The sequence below is a fragment of the Engraulis encrasicolus genome, chromosome 4, assembly GCF_034702125.1.
Source record: "Engraulis encrasicolus isolate BLACKSEA-1 chromosome 4, IST_EnEncr_1.0, whole genome shotgun sequence".
Lineage (NCBI taxonomy): Eukaryota > Metazoa > Chordata > Actinopteri > Clupeiformes > Engraulidae > Engraulis > Engraulis encrasicolus.
This window is the reverse complement of record NC_085860.1, coordinates 35,286,300-35,299,018: the sequence shown is the minus strand read 5'-3', so window position 1 is coordinate 35,299,018 and position 12,719 is coordinate 35,286,300. Positions and strand designations below refer to the sequence as shown.

Sequence of the window (12,719 nt, the reverse complement as noted above, 5' to 3'; positions counted from 1 at the left end):
GCAAGGGCAGGTTACTGCAGGGGCCTACTGGGCCCAGGCTTAGGAGCCCAAGAGCCATGGGTGCGCTAAATTCCAAGCATCCGTTCGCCTGATAAACCAGCCTAAATGTGAGATTGGATGTGTAATTTAGTCTGGCCCCGATGAATAGTACATCCGAAGATTGTTGATGAGAACAACCTGTTGTCTTTCAAACCGTGCCTGTGCCTATAGGCCGGCGCTCTGACCAATCAGCGCTATCTTTCTCGTTGATGTGCTTTCCCAACTTTGCGAGCTTCGTTGTCACTCCCTCAAAACCCAGCCCGCTTTGATTCAAAACAAATCTCTGTGTTGTGATTGGTTTGCCAGATTCTTGGCAAGCCTGGCAGACCACTAAAACGATGCGAGGCCAGACCACTCGCAGCCAAAAAAATGTTGGCATCCAGCGTGTGGCGCTGGTTTACTAGGCTAAGCATCCGTGCTACAAAAAACACTTCATGATTGGTCTTTATTGATGTTCTCATACTGTGTTAAACCTGCCCTTATAACAATCATATTTTCAAATTTTCTAGTGAGATAACACCACCAAAAAAGCCCAACAAATAAGGTTCTCTAACATCTCTGCTTAACACCTAAAATGTTTGGACCCTCGTGAATCCATGGGAGTAGCCATGCTTGCTGTCTGACCCAGGGGCGCATGGAGTCATAATCCGTGACTGCAGGGGACATAAGCAAGCAAGACATTTTTTAAAAAAATAATTGAAATCAGCTATTCCAGGGATGGGGAACCTTTTTCATTCGAGGGCCGTAAAAGTCGTCCGAGGGCCATACTATGAACACAAACCAGGATTTCCCCCTGCACTTTAGGCCTATGTTGAAGGCAGCCACCTTTAAAACAGACCCCACCTTCTCTAGCCCCCCTGAATACAACCTAATTGTAGTGAAAATGTAATTTCTAAGATTCCTGTACAAAATATTTCAGATTTCATGAGAAGCTGCATAACATCAAAATTATGTTGGGGCCGGATAAAACGCCCTGAAGGTCTGTAAACAGCTATGCTGTGCCCTATTCCTATGAGGCAAATGAACAGGAACAAATAGGGCAAAAGAGGGGTGAAGGCCATAGCAAATGAGGAGCGGAATTTCACCAACAATGGGCATTATTTGATTTGTTGCTAAGACATGCTGACCACTGACCTATCAGAATTTCATTTTGCCACCATGTGTATCTGCTTTTACAATGCACCTGGCAACGTGTGAACTGAATGGACACACACACACACACACAAACACACACACACACACATCACCACATTCTGCCAAGCCCCCGAGATCAATTCTCCACACCACTCAGGTTCATCCACGCCTTCGCCTTGGTTAAGAACCAGTGGAGCAGGACAGTAAAGCAGGGCCAACACGGGCCGGAGGATTAGGAGCAGCAGGAAAGGCCCACAGGGAATCGCCCATCCTACCTTTATCCCACGGCTGTCTCCACAGCATCCATCCAACGACCCAAACTGCATCATGAACAAGCATTGTCCTCTGGCCAAGTGTGCAGGGAATCCCAGCTGTCCTTATTCTTTATAAGCTGTCCTTATTCTTTATTCAATCCCTGGCCTCCACATCCGCCGCCCAACACCGCAGCATGCAAACTAGACCAGGAAGGCCCCTATAACTTGCTCCCATCGCTGCATCTAATTCCTGGCAAAGCGTAAAGGTATCCCCTGTCCCCTAGTACCATCCTGTCCTCCCCCACACATAAGTTAAAGCCACAGCACTGTACGATCCAGAACAAGCGTGCTCCTCTGGCAAAGCATACAGGGAATCCCCCTACATTGTATCGTATCGAGGGGCATTCTTAAGTATTGAAAATCAAATCGCATCGAATAATAAGATATAGATATTGAATCGTATCGTCATGCAGGCTGTGATTTATACCCCTACTGGGATTCCCATGCACCCTACCATCCTGTCATCATTCAAACACCCAGCCAATTACCATGAAATTGTACCATTGTACCAAATGTACCATTACATTTAGCAGGCACACCTCACAAAGAGGACATACATAGCATGTAGTACAGTACTATATCTGAGTATGGGGCAAGGGAGAGAACAGCAGAAACAAGAATGGCAAAGTGTAGTAATTTGCTAATTGTGGGGACCTACAGAGTATTCACAGTAGAACAAAGTCCTCCCCCACACATAAGTTACAGCCACAGCACTGTACGATCCAGAACAAGCGTGGTTATGTACTGTACAGTAGGGTCACAGATGACTGGATCTGGAACAAGCATGGTCCTCTGGCAAAGAGTACAGGGATCCCCCTGCCTCCTGCCAACCTGTCCTCACCTAGACGTATACAGCCAAAGCACTGTGCCATTCAGAAAACCCCTATCCTATCCCATGGTACACTCACCCACACATCCTGCCAGATGGCACACGCCTTACTTACACCATCCAGGACCAGACTGAAACTCTGACAAAAGCATAGACACAGGAGGAACCTGCCTGTGCTAAGATGTTTATTGGTTATATGTCTGACTTTGTCTGCCCGACTCGTGTTCCCCAACGACCTGTCAGCAGGCTTCAGGGCTTTGGCGTACTACACACGCAGTGTTCCCATGGAAACTCCACAGACAGTGTGCTTAAGTAAACACACATCAGGTACAGTGTGTGTGTATGTGTGTGTATGCGTGTGTGTGTGTGTGTGTGTGTGTGTGTGTGTGTGTGTGTGTGTGTGTGTGTGTGTGTGTGTGTGTGTGCGTGCATTCGTATGTGTGTGTGTACAGTGTGTGTAGAGTGTGTGTGTGTGTGTGTGTGTGTGTGTGTGTGTTCAGTGTTTGTGTGCGCTCGTGTGTGTGTGTTTGTGTGTGTGTGTGCGCGCGCGTGAGTGTGTGTGTGTGTGTGTGCATGCATGTGTGTGTGTCTGTGTGTGTGTGTGTGACTGAGTGTAGCTTTTGTCATTCATACATTTTCGACGACACCTAGTGTGTATGCGTTTGGGCTTTGGAGCTTTTCTGGCTTTGCAGCCGTGTAAATGGGCCCATTAAGAAGTCCTTCCAGACTACCTTGACTTGACGCTTATCTACGTAATGCACCTCCAGTCTGACTGTCCATCAGCTTTCACAGTCCCTGAAAGGCTTCTCTCCCGCTCATATATCTGAAGACTGGCATGGTGGCTTGCTGGCATAGTGTCTGGTCGGCTGAAGGACTAGCTGGCTGGACGGCTGGCTGGGTGACTGGGAGGTAGAGCTGTAACGACACGCAACTCAAAATTTGTTTCTTGATCTATATGGTTCGATAAACCCCACGTTTTTTTCAATGTAGTATCTTTTTTGATGATCGTTAATAGGTAAAATAGAGGCTACAAGAGGCTACAAATCTTTTTTTAAAGTTTAAAAATAATGATATTGATTTGAAGCTTGGAAGCACTATCATGTCATATCATGTGGTTGTTCTCTGGACTGAAGGGTGACAGAACTTTGAAAGGGCAGCTCTACTGGGTGGCTAACTGACTGGCCACCTACTGTTAGCCTGAGCCCGCCCTTACTATATGATGCTGCAAAGTTTCTAATCTAATTTAATTTGGCCAGGCCAACTATTTAGAATGTTTCAAATTCGAATGAGATAGGGATCCAATCAATATTCATTTCGAACGACTTGATAGGTGTGTTTAAAGGGACACTGTGTGAGACATTCATTAATGTTACCTTTTTCATGAATGCTGACCACCACCATCAAATTCTAAGTATTGATTATGACTGGAAAAATTGCACTTTTCATACATGAAAAGGGGGATCTTCTCCATGGTCCGCCATTTTGAATTTCCAAAAATAGCCATTTTTAGCTGCAAAAATGACTCTACTTGGACCATACTAGAAATTATTTGTTTATTACTTAGTAAACTTTCATGTAAAGATCAATTTTGGCAATAGGCAGCCCAGTTTCAATGACCAGCATAGTTGCAGTACCTTTTTTGACCATTTCCTGCACAGTGTCCCTTTAAGGCAATAACACACCAGTTCATTGTTGCTTCGACCAGTAGCATAACAAGACATTTCATGAATGGGAACTAGACAAGCCATTTGCATTTCCCTCAGAAAAATGGGTTGAGAAGCGCATGTAGGTCAGAACAAATGCTCTCACAGCTCTGAAGTTGTGATACACAAACTAACCTGCTTCATCTACCTGGATGTCTCCGTCATTCATTTTCACATTCAGTTCGCGTCTTTCAACATATCTGCTAACTGCCTGGTGGCGGAACGTCTGGGGGGCATGCTGGCTGGCCGCTAATGTTGTCTGGGTCATTTCACATTCACTCTGCGTCTTTACCTGTCTGCACATCTGCTAGCAATGCATGTTTACTGGCCAGGCTGCTGGGTCTATCATATAAAGGTTTATCATCTGCTTATGATGAATGGTTGCGAGAGAAAGAGGAAGAGAGAGAGAGAGAGAGAGAGAGAGAGAGAGAGAGAGAGAGAGAGAGAGAGAGAGAGAGAGAGAGAGAGAGAACTATGTATGTGTGGCTCTGTGAGGGTTTGTGAACAGTGACTATAATGTGACAGCATCCATGTGTTGTTGTGTACGTTGGCTTTGTGAGGGCCATGTGCATCAATATTGAGTATTGAGCATGTGAGAGCATGTGCATATTGACCATGTTTGTATGAGCATAAACACAAGTGTGTTTATCCATGTATGTATTTGTTGTCTCTTGGAAGTATGGTCAAAACATTACTTCATCAAAAGAGATGTTTGTATACGAGTGTGTGACTTTGTGTGTGTGTGACCATGCGGTCATGAGTCTGTGTGTGTGTGTGTGTGTGTGTGTGTGTGTGTGTGTGTGTGTGTGTGTGTGTGTGTGTGTGTGTGTGTGTGTGTGTGTGTGTGTGTGTTGGCCTCAGCTTCCCCTAACTACATCTCTGTTTGATGATCCATCTGTCCCTCTGACGGCGGGTGTCACTCTTTGATTGTCTGCGCACATGCCAGTCTGTCTTCCTGGATGGGAGTCTCTACGCCTGTCTGAAGAGAACTCGCACGGCTCTCCTCTCGCTCGCCCGCACGGCTCTCCCCTCGCTCGCCCACACTCCCTCGCTCGCTCACCCCAACTCCCAGGGTAGAATCTATTACCCGATTTTTCCCAGGCAACTGGGTCAGAGCTTGTCCTACTTGTGCCAATGAGAGAGAGAGAGAAAGAGAGAGAGCGAGAGAGAGAGAGAGAGAGAGAGAGAGAAGAGAAAAAGAGAGAAGAGGGAGGAATCGTAATGTGTGTGTGTATGTGAGAGAGAGAGAGAGAGAGAGAGAGAGAAGAGAAAGAGAGAGAAAGAGAGAAGAGGGAGGAATCGTAATGTGTTTGTGCGTGTGTGTGTGCGTGTGTGTATGTGAGAGAGAGAGAGAGAGAGAGAGAGAGAGAGAGAGAAAGAGAGTGTACGATAGGATGTGTATGTGAGAGTGAGTGTGTAGGGTGTGTGTGTGTGCGTGCGTGTGTGTGTGTGTGTGTTTGTGTGTGTGTGTAGGGCGTGTGTGTGCGTGTGCACGTGCGTGTGTGCGCGTGTGTGTGTGTGTGTGCGGGTGGTAGGGGGCAGATTCCCTGGCAGTCTTCCTCTTGTGGAGGAAATAATTACCTTCTCGGACCAGGAGTCCCTGTAGAGCTGCACACTTTAACTACGGCCTAATAATAGATCAGTGTAAAAGCAAGACGCCAGTCGGAGACAGAGAGAGGAACTACCTCAAGGCATCAATAGTGAGAAACACACCTCCCTCCCGTCTCTCCGTGCCCGCCAACGCAACAGGAGAAAGTGCTTTGCTTATATCCTGTGCGAGCCCAGTGTGCACAAGAGGAGCCGATTCTCAGAAGACCACACATGACTGTCAATGAGGCCACATGAGTTTTGATGTTTTGTTGTTGTTGTTGTTGTTGTTATTGCAGTCTATGGTGCTGTGTCATTAGCAATGCTAATAGCATTATTGCTATCTCCTGATGCGTAGCGGTGCAACTCTTGCAAACAACACCAGCAGTTACAATACTTTGCGGTGACTGCTGTTTTACTTACGTTCATGGCCAAGAGTTGCCAAACACAGAAACCTTGTAGAGTAACAGTCACGAGTCACGACATGTATTACTAGTTCTAAATTGAACACAAATCCCAATTGATTGCCTCAATTACTTTCTGAATTAACTAATTGAAATGAGTCACTTTTGTGAATGGCTGGCATTAATATGTGGAGGGGCTTTCAATCTTTCATGCCAGATTTCCAATCTTTGGTAATGACAGTAGTTATGGTCGTAGTGCAAGTACAGGAGTAGTGACACTGTAATAAGTGTGATGGTGTGCTGAGGTAAAAGTAGTGCAAGCCATGCAGCGTTGACCACAAGTTCATAACACTAAATAAGCATTCACATATAAACTATTATGGTGGCAATACAAAAACATGACTTAGAAGCACAAAAGGTTGAATAAAAAACAAAGTCAAGACTGCCACAAGTGATTTTCATTTTTCGAAATCTCATTCCGTGGTGCGCCTTGGGTTTAGTCAGTGCTAAACACGTCCATACCACACTTTCAAACAAGCATGGCTATAACATATGACTTGTTTCCCCATCAACATTATGCAATATGATTATTTAATGACCTATGAAAGTCCCACACAAAAACTTTTTGGATAGTGTAACACAATAAGCACATGGAATCCTATTAAATTCCGTCTCAACCACACATACCACCCAAGCTGTCAAATTATAGAGAGGAGTGAGGAGAGAGTGATGAGAACACCTGTGTCACTGCGCTGTCTTCAATATTGCTGCCTCACGACACGTTGTTCCAGGATATTATAAAATGACTCACAACATTTACACATACCCTTCCATGGAGAAGAATTTCATGCACAAATGTACGTGTCAGAGCGCTAGTGCGAGGCAGCGACTGGCAGGGACTGGGGGGAGCACGTCAATCTCTTGCCTGTCTACTCTGGCCCGCTACCCAGTCACACCACAGCAGTCATCCAGACCATCTGCAACTCCCCTCCCACACCATTGTGGCTGTCTGTCACCTGCGCCGTTTTGGTCTCCTGCGTATACGAGCTTGTGTCTTTGACTTGTGTGTGTGTGTGTGTGTGTGTGTGTGTGTGTGTGTGTGTGTGTGTGTGTGTGTGTGTGTGTGTGTGTGTGTGTGTGTGTGTGTGTGTGTGTGTGTGTGTGTGTGTGTGTGTGTGTGTGTGTGTGTGTGTGTGTGTGAGAGAGAGAGAAAGAGAGAGAGAGGGTGAGTGAGAGAGAGAGAAAGAGATATTTAAAATAGCATGTGTAATTTTGCACTTAAAATAGTGTGCGCATATTCATGCATGCATGGTTTTGTTAGTGTGCGAAACTTTGTTTATACCTTGTGCCCAGGCACAAGGGTGCGCTTGTGTATATGTGTGTGACAGACACATAACCATGTTTAGAGAACATAGTTATAATAACAGGTGCAGCCAACTGTGCACATGACTTAGCCTAGGGCAGGCACTGAATGGGTCAACAATCTGTCCCTTGCTTGCTTTCGTAGCCTGCTGATGAGGTTGCTGGCGGGCCTGTTAACTATTTGCTGAAAAAACTCAACTACATCATAACAACATTGCTATGACGGCACCGAGAGCCTTAAGGAACAGGTTAAGACATAGCCATCACAATTTTGGTGACAGTAAGGTAACGGTTATAACATAGGCTCTGCACTAAGGGGTTAATGACCATCATTGGGACTACAACGCAGTCCCACAATGTCTTGTGACAGTGTATCTCATTTTTCATTCCACTTAGTAGTGGGGAGGCATGGTATGTTTCTCAATACTTATGTTTTATACAAATACATGGTTGTTAGGGGACGCTAATCTGACTACATGTTTTGGCCCTTTGACTGGTGGCAGCTGAAAAAGTATTGTTCTCCCGCCACACATAGACCAATTGGACCCCGAGAGAGACTCTGTTGGCTTGCTCCTTTGGGTAAAGCAACGCCCAAAGCAACTAAATCAACTGTCAACATCTTAGCCCATTAGGCTACGGAGTTCATGAGATTTCCCCTCCCGTCTTCACTGAATGTAACGTTGGCATTCTGATTTGGATACATGCTGAAAGGATTTCAGCTCTTTTCTGTCAGCTCTCGTACAAAAAAATACAATGGATGGAGCTCGAGACACAAACATCTGGGCAACAGTGGCGAATACAGGAAATGACTTGAATCCCAAACTGCTTACAGACGGTCAGGAATTACTCTGATAGCATACGCTGCGAGAAGTCATCAGACTTGAAAGTTTAGCGGGCTAAACGGAATACTTTAAATGGGACAGTTTTTCGTTTGAGTCGTCATGTATGTACTGTAAGCATGCGAATTCATTCTACAAAGTTGGATGTTAAAAAGAGACAATACATTGTTTTCTTGCAGGCACGCAAACGAGATAGTCGACACGACACGGAAATACTTTGATTTGCCCGTTGAACCTGGCATTGGTCTAACAGGTTGCGCACAAGAGCCACATTCACATGAAATGTGTAGGAAACGTGGGTTTAGATAGTTATTCCCACATATGCCAGTGAGAATGCTAGGCAGAAGGAGGAGGACTGAGAGGAAAGAGAGAGAGGAAGAAAAAAAGAAAGAAAGAGAGTTAAACTAACTGTGTCACGCACGTTACTTACACTTGAGAAGAGGGAAACGGCGACGCACCAGAACATTGAAACATCCATGAGAGCAGAACAAAAACGGCGGCTTTCCCGTACGTCACCATGGTCAGGTACAACCACCGGCGCGGTACCAAATGCGCACCGACGCCCCACGATGAGATGTACTGTTGGTCTGCTCAATGAGCCTCAGCCGGCACGGAAAGAGACGGCACACAAACACTTACACTGCTCTGCGCGCTAATCAGATTACCCGTCATCGGGGTTATTACAGCGTGTCACACCGGACTAGGTTAGGCTATTTTTGTCTGTGCCTCTTCTTGTGTCTAAATGAGACAATTCGTATATGTCTGTCTCCTTGACACTTGTATTCTCACGTAGAGAGGAATGGGTTCTTCTGTGCCTGTTGACACGGCCCCTGAATTCAGTCAGCACACGCGCTCTTTCGCCTGTTCACCCCTGCTTTGTTTTCAAACTCCCAGGGAGAGACTGAGCGAGCACAATCGATAGCAGTGGGTCTCACCCGCCCCCCTCTGATTTCATCCCGATGATCTCTCTCCACGGATGCTCTCCCAACAATTGGTTGCTTTTGTAGATGGTACCAAAACACACACACGGTCTCTCGGTCCCTCTCTTCCACCTACTCACTCAGTTAAGTGTGAAAAGACTAGTGGCTTCTTAATAAGTTCTCACCTGAACGGCAGACAAGAGTGAATCTCGAGGTTACTACGCGTGTCTTAAAGAAGCATCTCCTATTGTTCTTAAGAGCAATACAAGACTAATACAGGTCCACCAGCACACACAGAGAGACATCAAGAGAGAGCATCAACATTGAACGGTCAGTTCATTTATTAGGCCTACCTTTATGGCAGAACAAATATGTTTTTCTATAGCAGACACAGGAAAGCTTAGTCATAAGTTATAAAGGTGACACATTTTATCCACATTTCCAGTTGATAGTAATAACCTAAGCATACTATCATAATTAAAAACATTTAAAACTACTTAAAGCACTGGTACCACCCTGTCATCCACATTATTGTAAAAAGACAGTGTAGCCCATGTAGCTTTATTATACACAGTCCAGCAGGCCATGGCCATTTGTTCTGGCAAAAGGAGAAACGGTTAAGAAAACTCTTTAAAGCTATAATTAAGTTTGAGAGTTATGTGTTTTCAATGGTTATTTTGTCTGAATTATGTGATTCAATTAGAATTGAGGCAATGCCAAATCCTGTTTGCCAATGCAGACTGGGGCAGATGCAACAAGATGCTCAGGGATCTGGTTTTCCGCGATTGCTTAGCAACCACCACACATTGCTCTCTCTCTCTCTCTCTCTCTCTCTCTCTCTCTCTCTCTCTCTCTCTCTCTCTCTCTCTCTCTCTCTCTCTCTCTCTCTCTCTCTCTCTCTCTCTCTCTCCCTCTAGTGCTCCACAGAGATTTAGCTGTGGCAAGGGATGGGCCTCTGATTGAGCGGAGGTGCAAAAACGAAAGGGGAGATGAGGAGATGGGAAACAGAGGATACAAGAAGTGGCCTTCAGGAACAAAGGAGAAAAAAGATGGAGTCCGGTCCTTTTCAAAACATCATGAAACAGGTACAGATATACACACATGCACGCACGCACGCACGCACACACGCACACGCACGTGCGCGTGCATACACACACACACACACACACACACACACACACACACACACACACACACACACACACACACACACACACACACACACAACAACAACAACAACAACGCACAGATACTGGTGGCTGGAAAAAAAGCATCTAATAACAGCAAAGTAATGGTTGAACGCTCTGTCTTTTCAATGTGGTTCTCTTTTGTGTTTAGGCTGCCTGTCCATTAGCACCTCTCTGTAGCACACTCCAAAGAGTCCAAAGAAAACGCTGGATCGAACAAGAACAGTGACAGTGGCAGTGGCGGTTTTTTGCAAGGCTTTGGAACTGAAGACGTGGAAGAATAAAGCCCAGATGAAAAGATGAAGGTCAGTGTTGGACACTGCAGATGAGGGAATGAAAGGAGATGGGTGGAAAATGAGAATGGAGACTGAGATGCATGCTGCCACTGTGATGGCTATACCACATCCTAAATGAATGAAAGCTTTATTACTCCGAAGGGAATTTGTCTTGCATTTAGGAGCCATAGAACAAACACTTGGGCATATAGACAATTGCTCAAAGAAAACTGAAAAAAAAACATGCAGCCGCCAGTGTAGTTTAAAATAAAATACGCCTACTGGCAACAAGGAAATAAAATTAAATTAAAAATAAAAAAAACCTATATACAGGTATTATAGTAAAGTTAACCTATAGCCTATGTGAACTTTACGTATTTAACAGTTGAATGCTTCTAGTAACAAATGGTGTTAAGCTTCATTTAAAAATAATAATAATAATAAGGTAGCCTGAGTTCTGATTTGAAGAGGGGTATTCAGAGAACATTTAAAATGTTCAAAGCCAATATAGCAGTGCAATCATCAGACATTTACCTGGTAGTTTTTACTTCTGTTCCAGATTTTTTTAAAACCTACATTTAATTTTGTTCAGCATGTGTCTGTTTTGAACAGAAATAACACCTCCCCAACACTGAATTGTAAAGCACACTGTATGAAAGTTAGATAAAACAATCTTAAAATCACTGTATCAACCTTAAAGCTATGGCGTCTCCTTAAAAAAATAAATTCTCAGGCGCTGTTGTGCATTAACATTCCTCTTTGCTTTTAATGGTCTCAGTCACGTGAGCACCCACCACACACTCCCACTCTCACTCCTTCCTCATCCGCTCCCACCCCCAATCCCTCATTATAAGTGTTGTGTGGTTGGTGTCAAGGGTGTTGCTGGTAGTGTTGTTGAAGGTGTGATGGAACATGCTATAAAAAAGCTTCCAGAATGATGTGAGTTTCAAAAATGCAACATTATAATCTGTTGACTCCATTTTTTTTCATCTCCTCATGTCTCTTAGACCAATCTGACTAAACCTTTATACAAGGAATGCCAACATTTTTGACCATGTGGTTTGAAAATCTCTCCACAGCTAGGTTGCAGGCAGTGAAAGAAAAAAAAAAAAAAACACCAACCAATCACAAACACTTTATATCAGGGTGATGCTAGCAAATCCTCCATACACAGCAACTTGGTATCACAACACGCCGACCCTGTGCAAGATCCCTGTACTACCATGAAAAGGCACTTTTCCACATACAACCCAGTCGTGTTGAGCTGTCTCGTGTTGGGCTGAGTGGTGGTGCTCAGTCAGCTTGGTTTGGGTTTCCAATGCAAACCATGTAATCCGGAGTAAGGTTGGAGGTACGTTTTTGCCGTTGTCAAGTAGTAGGGCCTACTTTACGTGGGCTAGTTGACTAGCGTAAGGTCGCTAGATATTATCAAAGTAGGCTATAAATTGTTTCAGCAACATCACATTTGAATACCATAATGTCGATTTTCAGCTTTGATTTTAATATCACAGTAATACGGTGTCAAACTAAAGAGAATACCAAGGAATTTGATCTGGTGGCCGCTATGATTGTTTTTTGATTCACTGTTGTGGGGGAGCTGACGTACAGTATTCGGGGTAGTAGGCAGCGACAGTACCCACTCAGCCCGGTTCAGCAGACGAAAATTCATCCAAAAATGACGCTCTGACCAATCAGCGCAGCTGACAATTACTTCCATCAAAGAACGTGGATCCATGTTTTATAGCCTGCCGGTAAAACGGCAAAAAAGTCCTTCTTAAAGGATAACTGCGGTATTTTCAACATTAAGCCTCATTTCCGAGTTGTCTGCAATGTTCTAGAACTCCCCTCACCGTTTTTCTGATGTTTACTGCTGTCTCCGGCATAATTTTGATTAATTCCAACTTGCTTCAGAATTGCAAGTGACCTGAATGTCCGACCACGTCCTTAAAAGCACCAAAAACGTACATTTTCAAAAATATCAACTCACCGGAGTGGTTACTGGTCTTCACTGGTCATCCATATCAAAATTTGTTGCGGAAAGATGCTTCTGTCATGTTTTATTTGGCAGCTCGTTCATGCACAAACTATTTTCTTAGCCGCCACACAGCAGCGGATAAACTTCCACT

At 44.6% G+C, this 12,719-nt stretch overlaps 1 protein-coding gene and 1 long non-coding RNA gene across 2 annotated transcripts in view; one reads left to right on the top strand and one right to left on the bottom strand.

Annotated features, from left to right (window-relative positions):
• LOC134447700 (voltage-dependent calcium channel subunit alpha-2/delta-1) overlaps positions 1-9,140 on the bottom strand; it is a 172,408-nt gene extending 163,268 nt beyond the window's left edge. The window contains exon 1 of the mRNA XM_063197294.1: positions 8,642-9,140. Within this exon, the coding sequence (XP_063053364.1) occupies positions 8,642-8,730 (89 nt within the window). The 5' untranslated portion in view covers positions 8,731-9,140. The remainder of the gene's footprint in view (positions 1-8,641) is intronic.
• A 194-nt stretch (positions 9,141-9,334) lies between these two features.
• LOC134446857 (uncharacterized) lies at positions 9,335-10,554 on the top strand. Its single transcript, XR_010034515.1, has 3 exons — positions 9,335-9,461; positions 10,049-10,216; positions 10,470-10,554. It is a non-coding gene; the product is annotated as an uncharacterized LOC134446857 (long non-coding RNA).
• Positions 10,555-12,719: the final 2,165 nt, after the last annotated feature.